This window comes from Pongo abelii, chromosome 4 (assembly GCF_028885655.2).
Source record: "Pongo abelii isolate AG06213 chromosome 4, NHGRI_mPonAbe1-v2.0_pri, whole genome shotgun sequence".
Lineage (NCBI taxonomy): Eukaryota > Metazoa > Chordata > Mammalia > Primates > Hominidae > Pongo > Pongo abelii.
Genome location: NC_071989.2, coordinates 15,909,564 through 15,927,307, shown reverse-complemented (window position 1 = coordinate 15,927,307; position 17,744 = coordinate 15,909,564). Strand labels below are relative to the sequence as shown.

The 17,744-nt window shown below is 41.3% G+C and overlaps 1 protein-coding gene across 2 annotated transcripts in view; it reads right to left on the bottom strand.

Annotated features, from left to right (window-relative positions):
• FBXL7 (F-box and leucine rich repeat protein 7) overlaps positions 1-16,599 on the bottom strand; it is a 435,731-nt gene extending 419,132 nt beyond the window's left edge. The window contains exon 1 of one of the 2 annotated variants that reach the window (XM_002815443.4): positions 16,066-16,599. In XM_002815443.4, coding sequence (XP_002815489.1) covers positions 16,066-16,102 — 37 coding nt within the window. In that variant the 5' untranslated portion in view covers positions 16,103-16,599. The remainder of the gene's footprint in view (positions 1-16,065) is intronic. The other variant, XM_063724067.1, reaches the window with a different exon arrangement.
• Between the last annotated feature and the right edge of the window lie 1,145 nt (positions 16,600-17,744).

Genomic DNA, 17,744 nt, shown 5'->3' with positions numbered 1-17,744 from the left:
GCCGACCAAAAGGAAGAGCTCCTTATAAAACCGTAAGATCTCGTGAGAACTCACTCCCTATCATGAGAACAGCAGCATGAAGGTAACCACCCACACGATTCAATTACCTCCCACGAGGTCCCTCGCACAACATGTGGGAGAATTATGGGAACTACAATTCAAGATGAGATTTGGGTGGGGACATAGCCAAACCATATCAATCTAGAATAGACTCTGGTACATGGATACCTACAAATATATTGAATCAAAGACATGCAAGTAACTATATGCAAAGTAAGACATAAAACTCCCATACAAATAAACTGCCATGGTAGTTCAGAGGGAAGACATAGTGAATGCAGTTAGGAGCACCTGATATATTTTCTCAAAGTACGAAGTTTAGTATTTTAGACAGACATATCTAAGGGAAACCAAAGAAAATTTCATTTTAAAGAGTTAACATTGAATTGGGTTTGAATCAAGTATACCATGATGGGTAATCATATGGGAAGAATATTCCAAGAAAAAATACAGCATGATACAAGACACAAATTTAGGAAAATAAAAGGTATGTTTAGGGAACACTGAGTTTCCTGGTTTGGCCAGAGTATAGAGTAAATATAGAAAAGCAGACTGAAAGAAAGAGAATCTGGCACACAGAACTCTGTGTATCAAATAAAATAAATTTTGAGTTAATTTACAGACAATTTTGAGTTAATTTACAGACAGTGGGAGTCTAAGAATGTTTTCTAAAGTAGTAGCTGGTTAATTATGCCAGGGAAACTATATAAAACCTGGATCCCTGTAGTAGTGATAATAATAAGCTAATCATCTGTTTTTCAATTAATTCCAAATTTCTCAGTATCATAGTGATTCTGAGCTTATAGAAATTTGGTAATCTCAGTGGAATGTTATTTGAGTGTAATAAAATGACTAATAAACTAGTACAATCATGAGAGTACCTATTAATTTTTAGTCATTTTTCATCTTGCTTATGATTCAACTCACTCCTGCATGTTTCCTCTACCTAATGAATCTGTACTTGCCATTGGTCCCTCATTTAATAAGCATCGCATATTCCCCAATACTCTTAATAACCAGTAACACGAAATGCTGATTTCAGACAATAACAAGTATAACCATCTGCTGCTTCTTCACTATTTTTTCTTCCGTATTCTACTGAATACTCACCAACTATTGTGAGCTTCAGAGATCACTCTTCAAAGCACAGCAATCAGTAAAACAGGACCATGGAGGAATGATTAAGATATCTGTTTTCCACACCAGAGCTGAGCAAACAGATCAGGCAAATGGTCTCTAGACCCATCTGCAGTCAATTCTGAGTTATAGCAGCAAAATAACTCAGAACAAATTCCATGATGGCTCTTCAAAAACAGCACCAATGGCAGCAGCCAGGAATCGTAAGCTTGTTTTTTTTTCTTTTGCCAACTAGCTGTGTGCTATTGCTCAAGTCACTTCAGTGCACAGAATTTGATTTCCTCATCTATAAAATGAGAGAATTAGGCTAGGTCCCCAAACAGAAAACCAGTGCATGTCTCTTAACTGTCAGCTGAAGGCTCCCCTTTAAGAATGGTTGAGATTCCCAGGAAGAAGATGACTTGCCTAACAGTGGCATCCTGTCCATCCGTGGCCACTGCCAAAACAGCATCCTGTTCCAATTTCTTTGCTGTCTTATGTTGGGTTCCTTGGTAAACAGCCTTTGAGATGGTCTGAGTGCAGGTGGTTTATTGGAAAATACCCTTGGGATCACCTTATGAAAGGCAAGGAGAGAAGACAAACTGGACAGAGAGAAGGTGGTCTATGATGTAGTTGCAATATGGGACTCTGCAAACTCCATGGGGCGCTCTGGACTCAAAATGACCTTTCAGAATTGTCCCAAATTGTACCCCTGCCTAAACTAGTCACTGCATGTGGCTCCCCGCTCCCTCAACCTCCCTGTCTTGGATGAGAGTAATTTCTGGAGAGGCACTGGGCTGTGAACCTTCAGTGGCTAACACAGTGCAGCCGGGGGCAGGGACATGTCAGTCCTGAAGGGGCCATCTGTACAGACAAGTAGGGCAGCCACTCTATTCATCTCAAATCTTCTGAAAGTAAGGAAAAAATGGGAGAAGTATGATGGGGAAGAGAGAAATGGATTACAATGAAACACAGCTAGACTAGGAAAATCAATTTTAGTATCCCAAAGCCTTGCTATCTGTATGACCTTAGCAAAGCTGTTTTCTTTCTTTGTGCCTCAACTTCTTTGTCTGGAAGGTGCTCTGAGGTCATCTTCACCACTATAACATCCGCAATTCTACTCAGTATTTCATTCTTGGTCAATGTCCCATTTTATTACCTACCAAAAAGCTTACAGGTATTCCTAATGGGGGAGGGGCATCAAAAATCTCCAGTAGCATTTGTAAGTTCATCTTTGTTGAATGCAAAGAGATGATCTTCAGCGACAGCATAATTTAAATCTACACACTACAGTGAACGCACAGCTATCCCAAGATTAAATTAGATTTGCAGGCAGCAACTTGGGAATTTCAACATTAGACTGAATACAATCATTCAGTTAGTTGTATCTTTATTACCCATGCTCCCCCTTGTGAGGCAATTTTCCTTATTGGAAGTAAGGCAACCCCAACCAAAGCATTTAAAAATGATCCTTTTCCTGTTTTTATTAGCCAGTATCAAAGAAATGACTATTTGAAGCACAACCAAGGGGAGGGAATTGGTTTTTTATTGCTCAGTTCATGTTGTTATGGCTTTAGGAGTGCAGAAAGACTCCCCAAGGAAATACTGCCTCTCCAAACAGGCTTGCAGGGTAATCAACAGGAGAGGTCTTTCGAGAGAGAAAAAAAAACCGAGAGAAAAGTATTAAAATATAATTAAATAAGCAAAGTGGATGCAAAATAAAATGTGAAAAATATGTTATTCAGAACAGAAATGTCATTTCTTGAAATTTATTTCAGAGCAGTATGCACAATATACATCATCCAAATGAGGCTACATAAATCTTTTTGACCAGCAGAGCAGCTGTTGATCTTTAAAAATAAAAACTAAAAAAATAAATATAATGTTGCCTATGAATCTGCATTGACATCTGGCACTTCAAAATGAAGCTCACCCAGGCTTGTGTCATGCAGAGTAAAATCCCCTCCACCAATGAGACATCACATCCATCCATCTGATCTGAACACACATGCAAGAAACAAACCAAAACATACAGCTGCAGGCAGATACCATATCACAGAATGATTCCTTCAATGCAACCATTCCAAGTCCTTTGTTCACAAGGCAGTTGCCTTCACCTCAAGTTCCAACTCTGAAGGCTCACATCTTGGGCTATTTTCTTCTTCTCTAGCTTGATTATTATGGTGATCCTTTATCTGAAGCTGTTCCTCTAATGGATATCATGTTATTAAAGAAAGAAATAACGCTTTCATTTTAATTGTACTTCTTAAATTCCTTGTAGAAAGATACTGTATTTCTTATCACAGATAGAAAAAAAAATAGAAACAATAGAGTTAGCTCAATTTCTAGGAAAGGGTTATTTAAATCTATTCTCATGTATTTGTGCATGTCCATACATATTACAGGTCAATATTGTTCCTTTTTTTTCTTATATTGGTTATTTTGCTTCTGATTTTAGCAATGTGGGCAGCTGCAGCTAGAGGCAGATATACTAGACATCATTCCAATCACACCAGACACACACAATATTTTTCTGTATTTTGTAAAACAAAAGGATAAAACTAGAGCTACAAAGCCACATTTGATCAATATGAATTTAAAAGGATTCATAAGCCTAAGACTCTTTAACACAGAGAAAGAACATTAAGCCAAAGAAATATTTTATTAATTTAAAGAACAAATGTTTTCTAGATTAATGATTGACTGAAGTTTCCATATAAACACAATTTCCAAGTCAGATAAAACAAATACTACAAAAGAGCATAATTTTCAATAAAAAATACATAGTAGATTCTACTCAATACTAGTCATTGAAAACAGGTCAACAATACTGTAAATGGGTGAGGCTGAAGTCTTCAGCAACTGTCTTCAGCAATGCTTAAAAACACATATTTCATTTTTCCTTAAATATACAAGCAAAACTATTTTCATCTATAAGAGGATGTAATTATGTTGATAAAAATAAAGTTCCAAACTAGAATATCCTCAGAAAAAGACATATGTCCAGAGAAACTTCTTTTTACGAGGGTAAAATGTCCAACTTTAAGAAAGATTCCCAGCAAATATGACACGGCTATTCATAGGGTTTTTTCCTAGACTCAGTAAAGATCATGGCTATAGATCCATCTTTATTTATTCGTTTAACAAAACTATATTGAAGACCTACAGTGTGAGGAGGGTTATAATCACACGAGTGTGCATATATGGAAGGATGAGCAATGAATAAACACAAAGGAATAGAAAACAGTAAAAGAAATAGAGATTAAACTAGAGGATAGTGAATGGAAAGTAAAGCAATTAAAGACCAAATAAATAAGGTGGATATCTATTCAACAAAGATAGAAAAGCAATGAGTTCTGATATCAACTCATCCTAAAGGGCTTACCCCAGGACCTAAACCCTTCCAAAGACCTCTGTGAAATGCAGTTATTCAACAACAAAGGATAGGAGAAGACTGAAGAGAATAAAGACTCCGGTGATGCTGAGGGTCCCCAGCTTTAGAGCTGATTCTCTGATCTTCCCAACAGTAAAATAACTTTCTCTTAGTGTCCCAAACAGAGTTTTGCAGAGGAGGGAGCCCCTGCTGAGTTGTTTTAACCAGGAAGTGTACTCTAATGAATAATGTCAGTTTGTCATGGTCTTTTGTCTTATAGTAATTCATTCTGCATTCTCATAATAATTTACCACTTCAAAGCTACACTTCTGGGTTGTGGCCCGTGTTCTGAGACGACCAATAAGGACCCAGACTTCTCTATTCCTAATAGAGGTGCAAAAGTGATGAAAGGATCCCCATTGTTCTTTGCAGGTCCCTATTTTCATCTGCCAAGACCTCAGTTTCCTCACCTATAAACTGACGATAATGATAGATGCCCCTACCACCATTCCTGTGATGATAAATGAGATTAATTCCTGAAATGCCTTAAAATTTACAAAGCAATTTCACTGACATAATCATGGAGAAGCTTGGGCCAGGGACTGGTGAGAAAGAAGGGCAAATTCTCTAATATATGTTGAGATAATTCCCCACAGCATCTGCTGTTTTAAATTTGTAGCTTTGAAACCAGAGGAAAATATAAAGTATAAATTCTCAGCTATTTAGAAGTTAAATGTGTACACTCTTCTCAGCCCTCCATGAGCTTTTGCTTGTGTGTAGGCACAAAGGCTACCCCAGGTAAAGGGCTGTTCCAGCGCAAAGATCAATTAAAAGTTACTAATGTCCTGGAGAACCTGGAGGACAGCCTCTCAGCTCTACTTTCACTCTGTGAACTCTAAAGAATATGCTCATCATTTTATATGCTAAAGTTATTACACACACTGGATAACCTGCCAATTTGTCAGCAGATTGTTTCCTAATGAGCAGTTAATTTTTCTTATGGAAAGGGAGCAAAATGAGTTAAAAGTTTCCCTCAGAAGATGCCTTTCATTTTTGATAACCTAGCCCATAAAACTGTCATTTGGAGGGGGCCACTTCTCAGTCGCTGCAACTCTTTTAAACACAGAAACAAAACAAAGATTGGGAAAGATTCGGGCTGCAACCAAAAAGAGGGTGACGGGCAGGGTGAGGAAGGGCATGGTCTCCAGAGCAAACATGGGGAAATCCGGTGTGACTCAGTCACACACCAGCTCTGTACCCTGGGTAGGGAGTCGGCATCTAAGCTTCTGTGTGGGTAACTGTAAAGTGGGATCGATCATCAGTGCCAGCCTCACTGGCCGTCTTTAGCATTACATGAATGACTTAAGGTGCTCTGGAAGCAAGTGGCACCTAGTAAGTGCTCAATAACTGCTAGCTATGATTATTAAAATGATTGAAAATGGAATAAACTTGGCAATAGCCAAGCTTACCAAATATCTATTAATAATCATTTTTGTCCCCTAAGTTTTCTTTTTAAGAAAAGAGAGTTAAGTAGAACATTGATTTTGTTCTTTTTACATTAAAGGGCAATTGATGCTCTAATTCCCAATCTCCCTGAATTTGTCCTCTTCTCTCCTCTCCTTATTTTTATGTTCTTTCCTCCTCCCCTCCCTCAGCTGCATACCTTCTTCTTCTTTCTGGGGTCTGAGTTACCACTGACAGCTGGAATGTGTAAGACCTGCCCTTGGTCTTGGACTTAACCAAGATGCTTCCACTACTTGATCCCAGTACTCAATAGAACCAAAAGCTTCAACTTCACACATAAGTAGACTTTTCCTGACTTCTCTACCTTGCCAAAAAGTGGCTTACTTGCAGCAAAAGGGCCAATCCACAAATATCAGAGAAATTCCTGAAATTTTTCTCTAGAAATTTTGACTCCCTTTCCACTGCTACATCTGCACGGAAACTGCAGCAAAGGAATTTACCACAGAAAGGGAGGCAAACAAAAAATGTTTTAATAACATTTCTACACATTGCTCAAGGCTTCTACAGTTACAATTATGAGTTCACGCAGTGCTAACAACTGTTTTTCATTTTGTTACTGGTTTAAGCATTTAAAGAGGAACTGATAGAATGAGTACATGTAATTCACAACCTAATAGAGATTTGCAGTTCCAGAAACAGTCTACACTTCTTCAACTACGGAACGGGGAAAATGCTGACCATGTGCTTGTTTTCTATTACCCAGGAAAATTCAGAGATGGTCAGTGATTATTCATGTCAAAAGTTTTAAAGCTGTCCCTCTCTGGGGTATTAACTAGCACGTTTTAGAAGTAGCTGCCCACCAGCTTCCACTATTATTCTCTGCGGTACACAGGCTGGGGAAGCACCCAGGCAGGCCAGGTTTTTCTGCCCCTTTGCTGAAGCATACCATGGTCCTCACTTACACGGAACCCACAGGAATCACCTTCCATGAACCAAGCCATATGAGAAATGGAATATGATGGTTTTGAGGATAACCAGGGAGAATCTCTAAACAAAATATTTAGCTTCTCCCAAGAGCCTACGCTCTACTTCCTCCCAGCTACTCACTTTTTTTTTTTTTTTTTGGTTTTGGGGTTTTGTTTTTAGAAAATAGGCACATCTTTTAGACATTTCAGGAATTAAAGACGTTGTCCAGGGTTGTCATTATTTAGAGGGTAACTCAATTCTTAGGCGCACTTCCCACTTCTCACTCATGTCCACATTTAGCACACTGGGGAAGCAGAGTCTTTCTGTGAATCAGGAAGATTATCTTGTTTGGAAATCACTGGCCTCAATGCCTAGCTTCTCAATTAGACTCTGAACTTCCTTAGAGTACATCTTATTGTATCTAGAGATTAATGCAGTAAGAGATGAAAGAGGAGATCTGAATTTCTGTAGCTATAGCAGGAATAAAAAAAAAAGAAAAAAAAAGAAGCTACATTCTGAGGAAGTTCCGCCAACACTGATTTTATTACCAGGAGAAAGAACTGCCACTCTGCCCCTCCCAGTAGACCCTGTGCTATACAAAAGTGCCTCAGAGCTCCCTGAGGAAGATGCCCTTTTTGTATGGTTCTAGTCTGTAGCTTCTGATCAAATATCACTGACCAATAACATCAATTAAAAGTCTTATCTCGAAGTGAAAAAATTTATTCAAGTCATTCACCATAAACACAATTAAGGGTCTTGCTTCAAGTTCAGTAGATCTATGTGTTTTAGGGAAGTAATAAAAGCAACGATAACACTGTAAGTTTAGTTGGTATCCATTACTGCACTGAAAATAGGAAGTCATTTATCAAATCCAATTTTTGGTGCAGGTTATCTCCCACCAAAGGCAAGGAAATAAAGAAAATTAGTAGATTTTCAAAATTAATATCTGAATATATTTAGATAGATATAAACACGTATGTATAATACACTCACATACATAATTAGCCCAGAAAAAGTGAGGGAAGTACTTTCTAATCAGTAACTAATATGACAGAGAAAGAAGTACTGACGAGAAAAAGTAGCAGCATGACTTAGAACTAATAACCCTTCATCAAACATAATCACATGTGATAGAATGTTTCCTAGGGAACGTGGTTCAGGGTCAGGTAGTTGATCCCCTTACTCAATGCAGAAATCTCTAGCACAACCTCCTCCACTGTGATTCCCACCTTCCCATTTGAGAGGGCTCACTCTTTCCTTAGGTAGCCCAGCTACTATTTGGGCAGCTCTAATCATTAGACAGATCTTCCTTAGACTGAGCCAAATATAACTTCTTGTAACTTACATATATTCTTTGTTCAGCACTCTGAAGTCTAATTTTCTTCATGACAGCTCTTCAAATGTCATTTTCTAAGGTACAGATAATGTCCCAACTTACTCTCTTTTGAACTTGACCATAGCGCAAAAGCCCATGCATTGAGTAGAACCTGTACTGTGAGTACCCACAGAACCACTCTGTTTTTCATTTTCAGTACAGCATTCAATAAATTACAGAAGATATTCAGTACTTCATTACAAAACAGGCTTGATGTTAGATGTTTCACCCAAGCAAAGACTAACGTAAGTCTTCTGAGAATATTTAAAGTAGGCTAGGCTAAGCTATGCTGTTGGGTGGGTTAGGTATATTAAATGCATTTTTGACTTAAGATATATACGTTTTTTGAGACAGAGTCTTGCTCTTGTTGCCCAGGTTGGAGGGCAATGGTGTGATCTCGGCTCACTGCAACCTCCACCTCCCAGGTTCAAGTGATTCTCCTGCCTCAGCCTCCTGAGTAGCTTGGATTACAGGCACCCATCACCACACCCAGCTAATTTTTGTATTTTTAGTAGAGACGGGGTTTCACCATGTTGGCCATGCTGGTCTTGAACTCCTGACCTCAGGTGACCCCTGCCTCGACCTCCCAAAGTGCTGGGATTATAGGAGTGAGCCACCGTGCCCTACCTGACTTAAGACATTTTTTATTGGGATATAAGCCTGTCATAAGTCAAGGAGCATCTGTATATAAGTATCTAAACTTTATTTATTCCCTTCATCCATTCAAGAAATTTATTCACTCTAGATTTTATTCCAGATGCTGTCACATATTTTATTACATCCCTAAGGCCATCTTAAAATGCATAATACCTAGAAAGTTCTACCAAACAGCCAGGCAAAGTTATCTATGCAGCTTTCAGAGACACCAGTGGATATGGCCTTAGGACAAAAGTGAATCTTAATACTCAAAATCAATCCAGAATTCATTCTATTTCAAAAGGCAAAGAGAGTTAAGACAGTTTATGTGAGTTGATTTCCAAATGAAAAGAAAAGCTACCCCTATTTTCTGTTTTGTTTTAAATGTGCAAAAAGATTCCCCAAATCTCGAAAAATATCTTCTCATTGTTAGACCAAAGATGGTATTGTTAGCTGCACTAATGCTTTTATTTGAAACGAATAGTGGAACAGTATCACTTACTTCTGACTTGCATCAGAATGAAATTAGTCACTAGAGGCAAAAGATGAACACCTATGTCTACTCAGAACTAGGGTGATTTTTTCAGATATCTTAGGCCAATATGCACATATCCAATAAGTCAGGCAGCATTCAGTAGTCAAAGCAATAATAGGATATTACGTTTGAAGAGCAGGCCCTGGGCCTTCTCCTCCCTTCCCTTGAATGAAGTCACAATTTATCTGTTATAAGTGGATGAAACATATTAGCAAAGAATCTAGTATGCGCAGTGGCCAGACTGACCCTGTTGCATTGTATGAATAGCTGACTATAGAAGACAGATAATGTTATACTTTGTGCAAAATGATAAATTTATGCCCTCACACTTTGCAAAGGAGTGAATGATTTTGCCCTCCCAAAATTCATATGCTGACTCTCTAATCCCAATGTGATAGCATTTGGAGGTGGGGCCTGTAGGAGGTAATTAGGTTACAAGGGTAGAACCCTGATGAATGAGATTAGTGCCCTTAAAAGAAGAGGCCAGAGAGTGAGCTTGCTCGCTTTCCCTCACAGTCATGCAAGAATACAATGAGAAGACAGCAATCTGCAACTCAGAAGAGGGCCCTCACCAGAACCTGTCCATGCTGGAACCCCAATCTCAGAATTCCAGCTTCTAGAACTGTAAGAAACAAATTTCTGTTGTTAATAAGTCACCTGGTCATGGTACTTTGTTACGGCAGCTTCAACTGTCTACGACAAGCATAAACTGTGCAGAAGTCCCCCTTATCCATAGTTTTACTGTTCAGTTTCAGCAACCCATGGTTGTATTTCAAAAGTAGTAAATAAACATTTCCAGAAATAGACAATTCCTAAGTTTTAAATTTTGAGTTCTTTCCAAGTAGCGTGATAAAATCTCACACCATCTTGGGAGGTCCAGCGTCTCCACACTGTAGACACTTCCTGCCCCAGAGTCACGGAATAGCCATCTCGGTCATCGAATCGACTGTGGAGGGATTGCAGTGCTTGTGTCTAAGTCACCCTTATTCTACTTCATAATGGCCCCAAAGTGCAAGAGGAATGATGCTGGCAATTAAAATATGCCAAGAAGTCATAAAGGGCTTCCTTTAAGTGAAAAGTTGAAAGTTCTTCAGGAAAAAAAAAAAAATCGTATGCTGAGGCTGCTAAGATCTACAGTCTAAGAATGAATATTCTATCCGTAAAACTGCGAAGAAGGAAAAAGAAATTCCTGCTAGCTTTGCTGTCTTACCTCAAACTGTAAAAGTTAGAGCCACCATGCATGATAAGTGCTTAATTAAGATGGAATTAAATTTGAGGGTTGAAGAAATGGACAGAAACGTTCCGACTGACTGCAATCAGGTTCAGCACTCTCCAAGTTTTAGGCATCCACTGGGGTTTTCAGAATTCACCCCCAGCGGATGTGGGGGACACTTGAATGTCCCTCGGTTTATCACAGTGACTAAAAGTAGCAGCCAGCATGCTACGTGGATCCTCAAAGCTCAGCCCATCATGTCCTTCAGGTCTTGGTCTAAATGCCAACTTTTCAGTAAGGCTCATGGTGCCTGCTCTAATTAAAATGTAATACCCTACACCCATATTCCCAATCATCTTAATCTGACAATTTTCTTTATTCAGGGACCTTAGCCCCTTACAGTGTACCACATGGTTTACTGAATTACTGTGTGTGGGTGTTCACCGTTCTAGTTCCCCTTCCTCCCAACACATAAGCTCACATACACACAAGCATTTACGAACGACAAGGACAGGACCTTCATCTGTTTACTGACTTATCCTAAGAATCTATGAGTCCCCAGCCCATAGCGGGAAGTAAAAAGTTAACATATATTTAAGTTGAATGAATGAATAAATGACTCTGGGCTTAGATAGAGCTGGCCCTGGGTCCCCATTCAGCCTACATTCACTGAATGACCTTGGGAAAATGATCATCCTCTCTCGTCCTATGTTTCCTCATTAGTAAATGTGGAATCTACAAGTAACTACCCCATAAGATCCTTGCGAGGATGAAGTGGGTCGCTGCATGGCAAGTCCTTAGAATTATGCCCAGACATAGAAAGCTTTCAATAAATTTTAGCTGCCATTGTTACTATAATTTCAAGATATGTTTCCTGAGGTGGCGATGGATTTGTGAAGATTCATGCTCTCAGGCAACTGGCTCTCCTCATATCTGACAGCACCAATCTGAGATGGTGAAAAGAATTCACCATTCCTTGGTAGAGCAGCAGAGTTACCAAGGATCTCGCCCCTTCCCTATGGTCTCTCATCAGCCCCAATTCAACAATGTCCTCGGCTTTGCAAAGAAGCTGTTAACAGTGCAAATGGTACTGCCTCTGACCTGCTGAAGCAGAATAAACAAAACACTGAAACCACTGAGTAAGTGATGGTGAGGCTCAGAAACCTTAAAAGGCAGGGAGAGCAGCTTCTCTTTTCCCACTTGAACTGAGATTTATTTGGCTTAAGTGGAGTCAAAGCTAATGGTTCTAATGACTTTGAAGCACCCCAACTTATTCTCCAGATTTCTACACATGGACTTACACTTTATGAAAGAAGAGATATACACACACACAAAAATCCCTTCATAAAAGAATTTACCAGACCATACTAATCACGTAGATATTAGCTTTATCCCCGGAGTAAAATCCAAGTCTCTCTAATAGCAATAGGAGATGGGGCTGCAAATTAGACCAATAACCTGAATATTCACTAAGGACTTAGGAAAACAAAACACTTTGGAAACACTCATTATCAATTTACACGTACCTTTGATCTATGGAGAAAAGCAAGGATTTCAGGACTGGTTGAGTTAGAAGAGGAGGCGAGAGTTCGTGAGGAAGACAGAGACGAGAGATCAAAAAGGATGACAAAAGTGGGCGGAATATTTACTGATTTCTTGGTAATAATAGTCTTAACTTCCCTGTTAGTTAATGTCTTTCCAAAGTTAATCTCTATGAAGTGGTCCCTTACGGCATTATAAAAGCAAAATGAATGAATGACTACACATTCAAGGAATAGATAATAACAACTAATGTGTTAATAAGAAATTTCTCTCTTCACTTTAGAGAACAAACACCCCGGAGTTGATTCTGAAATTAAATTTTTAGACTCCCAAGTCAATGCTCTGTACTCTACACAATAAGTTCTCTCAACTTTAACATGCATGTGATAAATGATGGAGTAGTTTTGCATTTTTGACAAGCTCCCAGGTGATGCGGATAGCGCTAGTCCTTGGAATACAGAGTTGGAAGCCTCTGCCCCATTACATCTGCTAAGGTAAGCCTCGTGAATAACTGTTTTTAATGAAAAGGTATTTTCCAAGAGCAGAAGAAAATGAGATTACAAACAGAATATTGACGTGTTAAAAGTTCTAATAATTCAACAATATTTGTAATATTCAACAAACATTTGCACAGTGATGTCAACTGTCATTAATAAGTAAAATATACTTAAGTTGCAGATTTTTGAAACATACGTAAACACTAATATTTTATAGTCGAGCTATCTATTAAAAGAAAAACTTCAGCCGAATTAAATTTAAAGGAATTTAATTAAGCAATGAACAATTCGCAATCAGGCAGCCCCCAGAATCACAGTGGATTCAGAGAGACTCCAGCACATCCACATGGTGGAAGAAGATTTATAGACAAAAAAAGCAAAATGGCATACAAAAATCAGAAGTAAGGTACAGAAACAGCTGGATTGGTTACAGGCTGGCGTTTGCCTTATTTAAACACAGTTTGAACACTCAGCAGTGTATGACTGGTTGAATATGGCTGCTGGGATTGGCCAAGACTCAGCTTTTGTTTTGTTTTGTTTTCTTTTCTTTTCTTTTGTTTTTTGACACGGAGTCTTGTCCTGTTGCCCAGGCTAGAGTGCAGTTACGTGATCTCAGCTCACTGCAACCTCTGCCTCCTGGGTTCAAGCGATTCTCCTGCCTCAGCTTTCTGGGTAGGTGGGATTACAGGTATGTGCCACCACGCTCAGATACTTTTTGTATTTTTAGTAGAGACAGGGTTTCACCATGTTGGCCAGCCTGGTCTTGAACTCCTGATCTCAAGTAATCTGCCCGCCTCAGCCTCCCAAATTGGTGGGATTATAGGTGTGGGCCACCGCGCCCGACCTCAGCTATTGTTACAGGTACATAAGCCTAAGTTAGGTTTTCAATCTTGCCTATGTATTAAGTTAGGTTGCAGTTCATCCACAAGGACTCAAATATAGAAGTACAGAGTACTTCTCAAGCCATATTTATTTTACTTTAATAAATCTCTCACTGTATTTTATTGTTATGCACTCATGGATGATTTCCTCCTTATGTTTGAGATATACCATACAGAAAATCCACTAACTCTATAAAACTGTCTTAATTTTCAGTCAGCTTTGATAATAAAGATACTATGTCTAGGGGTTGCTTTTACTTTCTTTGAAATGTAACATTTTAGATAAGAAAGATGGCACTGCCACACATGAGCCCAGCAGGTTATTTGCAATCTACCATGGAATAACAAAGTTGACCATAACCCATTACATATATTACATCCCTATTTGGGAGGAGCCACAGTATAGCTGGGGGTTAGAGAAGAAAAAAGAAGGTCATGTTACTTCTATTTCTGTTTTCCTCACCTGTAACAGAGGAATCTCGATGCATTTGAAGAAAGTTGATGAAAACTAAACACAGTGTGTACCTCTAGCCAAAACTCACAGTTACCTTGTAAAGCTTCCTATTGGTCCTCTTGAATCAGCTGAGCACAAGAGGTTTTTCCTATAAAAAGTCCACAGTGCATCTAAATCTGATCCCAGTGAAATTTCACTTCGGCTGAAGTGAAAACGCAGAGGTAGCATTTAAGGATAACAGCTGGAGAACATTAGTTCCCTGTCTCTCCTTTTCCCTCCCAAGGGTTGAAAATTCTGCTGTTCAGACAGGAAGTCGTCATATACCACACACTGCACAATACGAGAATGCTGGGATAGAAGAACAAGTTGCAGAGGATTAGAAGGGCTGGGGCGGGAGGCGGGTGGGGTGGGGGCAGGGGACTGTTCAAGAAAGAACTCATAGCAGTGATTCTATGTACCTCTTGGGCTGTCTTTTTCCCCCGACAGTGTTCAACTAGCATACACCCAGAATTGACAAGCACATGCTACAATTATATCCTGAAAGCTTTTTAATAACTCAGAGTAAGAAGGCTTAATCACTTACTTTTCCGCACATTTTTATAATATTAACTCTAAGACGTTTTGGGGAGTGGCCCAGATTCTCCAATAATCTTTTTTGGCATACTTTCACATTTGCTATCTAAAAAGGCAGCCTTTAACTTTAAAAACAAAATTGTCAAAAAAAAAAAACAAAACTCAAATCACTGTCTAAGACAAGGAAATATACATAGATACACACACACACACACACACACACACACATACACACGCACATATGGAAGTCAAAACACGATGATCTGGAAAAAGAATGACTTAAACAAAAGGTTCTTGTGGATATGGTTTTTGTAGGGCCGGTTTCTGCCGTAATTTCACAAAACTGCTGAGAAACGAGCAGAGACACCCACATCTGTGGCCACAGCTCAAAGTTTCGGACAGGATGATAAGAGTTTCCTCCAGGCCACAGGCTGAATAGCTAGCCTGCATTCCTACCAGTCTGCAAGCGCTGGCCCCTCCTTTGTAACCAACTGTCCTCTGGGGGCGGGCTGTAAAACTGACCCAGTCTCTTCCACTCCTCTTCAGCCAAGACCACTAGACACAAACCTTCTTAACTTTTGAACTGCAGAAAAATGCCTTTGCCTTATGCGTATCAGGGGCTAGTTGTTAATTGGGATACAACGCTACGGTTTTATGCAGAGTGGGAGGAGGTAGGAGAGAGGAGGGAGAAGCCAACCCAGACATCCATCATCCTTTTAGGAGTAGGTGGAGTTTAAAGTTTCCCCAACTTCCAAGTTCCCACTTGACAGGCAATATTTCTGTGCAATTTCCAGCCCCACGTAACAGATGGTCCTTTGCCCGTCTCCAGCCCCGAGAAAGCCCAGACAAAGCCCCCAGCCATTCCACGCCTCGCAGGACTGATAGGTGCTTAGTTTCATGAAGCTGTCAGAGCAGGGGCAGCGAGCAAAGAATGGAAACTTAACTTCTCCTTCCAGAAGTTTTTTCTGCTACAGTAGAGTCCAGGGGGCTGGAGCACAAAGGCCCGGGAAAGTTTTCACTGAGTTATTTTTCAAAAACGTCTTCCGCCATCTGCCAAACCATCATCTCCTAAACCCCAGATGCCCAGGGAAGGAAGGTTGAGGCACATGTGCTCAGAAACACAGCAGAGATGCAACTTGAGCCTTCCCAAAGACAAACTGGGAAGTTGCTTAAAGAGACCCCCACGGTGGAAAAGCATCCTCGGGGCGCCTGACCTACTCATTGGTCACTCACTGCCAAAGGCGAAGGTGGTAACCCAGACAGGGTGCCAAATGGGGTGCGTCACGGCCGCGGGCGAGAACCTCCCTTCCCAGCCGGGAGGGCGAGGGAAAGGGGAGGAGGGACGCGATCCGGGAGTCTGAGGACGGGCGGCCCACTCACCCTCACTGCCGTACTGTTTGCCATTGTTCGCGCCCATCCTGTAGCCGTCATGCCCGCCGTCTCCCGGGACACTCCATAGCTGCGGCGCACCTCCTGCGCGCTCGGCCAGAGGAAAGCCTGCCCGACGGGACCGTTAGCTGCACATCCCCCACCACGCTCCGGGGCCGACCTCCGGCCTGAGGAGGTCCCCGCACTCCAGTGGGAGGGGGTGCTGCGTCCCCTCCTGGCACCCCCGGTGGCTCCAGGCGGGGCCGGGCACAGCCGCAGCACTTAGAATCCGCGCAGGGGGCCGGCGGGCGCAGCGCCGCGCACAGCCCGCGCCCCGGGGCCGCCCAGATGCTCTCCGCGCCGCCGCCGCCGGGTCCCCATCCGCCCGCCCCAATCCCCTCCGGTGGGCGCTGAGCCGGGCGGGCCCCTGGGCTCCGCGGCTCGGCCGCCTCCTTCGGCTGCCCCTGCGCGCCAGCTGCTTCCCCGGGGAGGGCGCGGCGGCCACTTGTTGCGGGTGCCCGGAGCGAGCGAAGACTGGCGACCCGACGCAGCTCGCCCGCGGGCCGGACTTTTGTTAGCGCCAGGCGCCTCCTCTCGCCGCCCAGCGTCAATCACAGCTGGAGCCCCGGGGAGGAAGGCCGGCCCGGAGATGCGCGGCCTTTTAAAGGGGCAGCGCGCCTTTTCGGGGCACCGGCTCCAGGCCCCAGCCTGGGCACAGGGTCTGCGCGCCACGCGCGAACCTTTCGGAGCGAAGCAACGTCCTGCTGGCTGTGTTTTACTGTTGTTCTTTTACAGGCTTGGCCCCAATCTATAAGATGAACTTCCAGTCGTTTGGAATCCCTTGAGTTTGTCTGCAAGTACAGCCTATTTTAAGTGCGTGGGCATTTAAAATAAACACGCATCCGTGTCTGATTCTGACACCTTTCAGGTGTATGCGTTGGCATTCTCCTGTGACTTCCCTGTTTGGAGACTGGGGCGGAGAATGGAGGAGAGAGGGAGGGAAAACTCGGGGCGACTTAGCAGGGAATAGGTCCCAGGAGAGCCAGACTTTCCCTGCCCCGCCCCGGTGAAGGAGGTTTCCTGGCTCAGAATGTTTAACAGCTTCAGAGCCAGGAAATGTATTTTCTCCTCGTTTCTGTGATTTTTTTTTCTTGTGGTTGGTGTTATCGTTTGTTTAAAACATTATAACCTCTTTTGGAAATTTATTTGGCACTTCTAGAGCTTTAAAATGGCCCTTTGGTGTTCCCTGCATTAAACAGAAAAAGGAAATTCTCCTTAATGTTTTATTCCCTTTTCATGTAAATACCTAGAATTTTATAACATTACATCCTAATAAAGACCAGGGCACTCACCGTGCAAATTTCTTTGTAGTGAGGCAAGCACAGAGCAGTTTTTCCTTGTAGATGTTAGATGTTGCAAATTAAATTAAATGTGTATATTGATGCATACATACATAAATATGCATATATAGAGATATACATACATCGATGTATGTATATGATGCGTGAATACAGAACCAGGCGTTTTGTAATTACGTATTTCTTAAAAGGCTTGTTACCACATGCAGAAATTCTTAGTGATTTAACTTCTTATAGATTCTATTTGGGTAATTTCCTTTATTTGCTACAATTTCCCTTTGTATCAATGGGATAAAACATCATGTTTCAAGATTTTTAAATCTAGATATCATG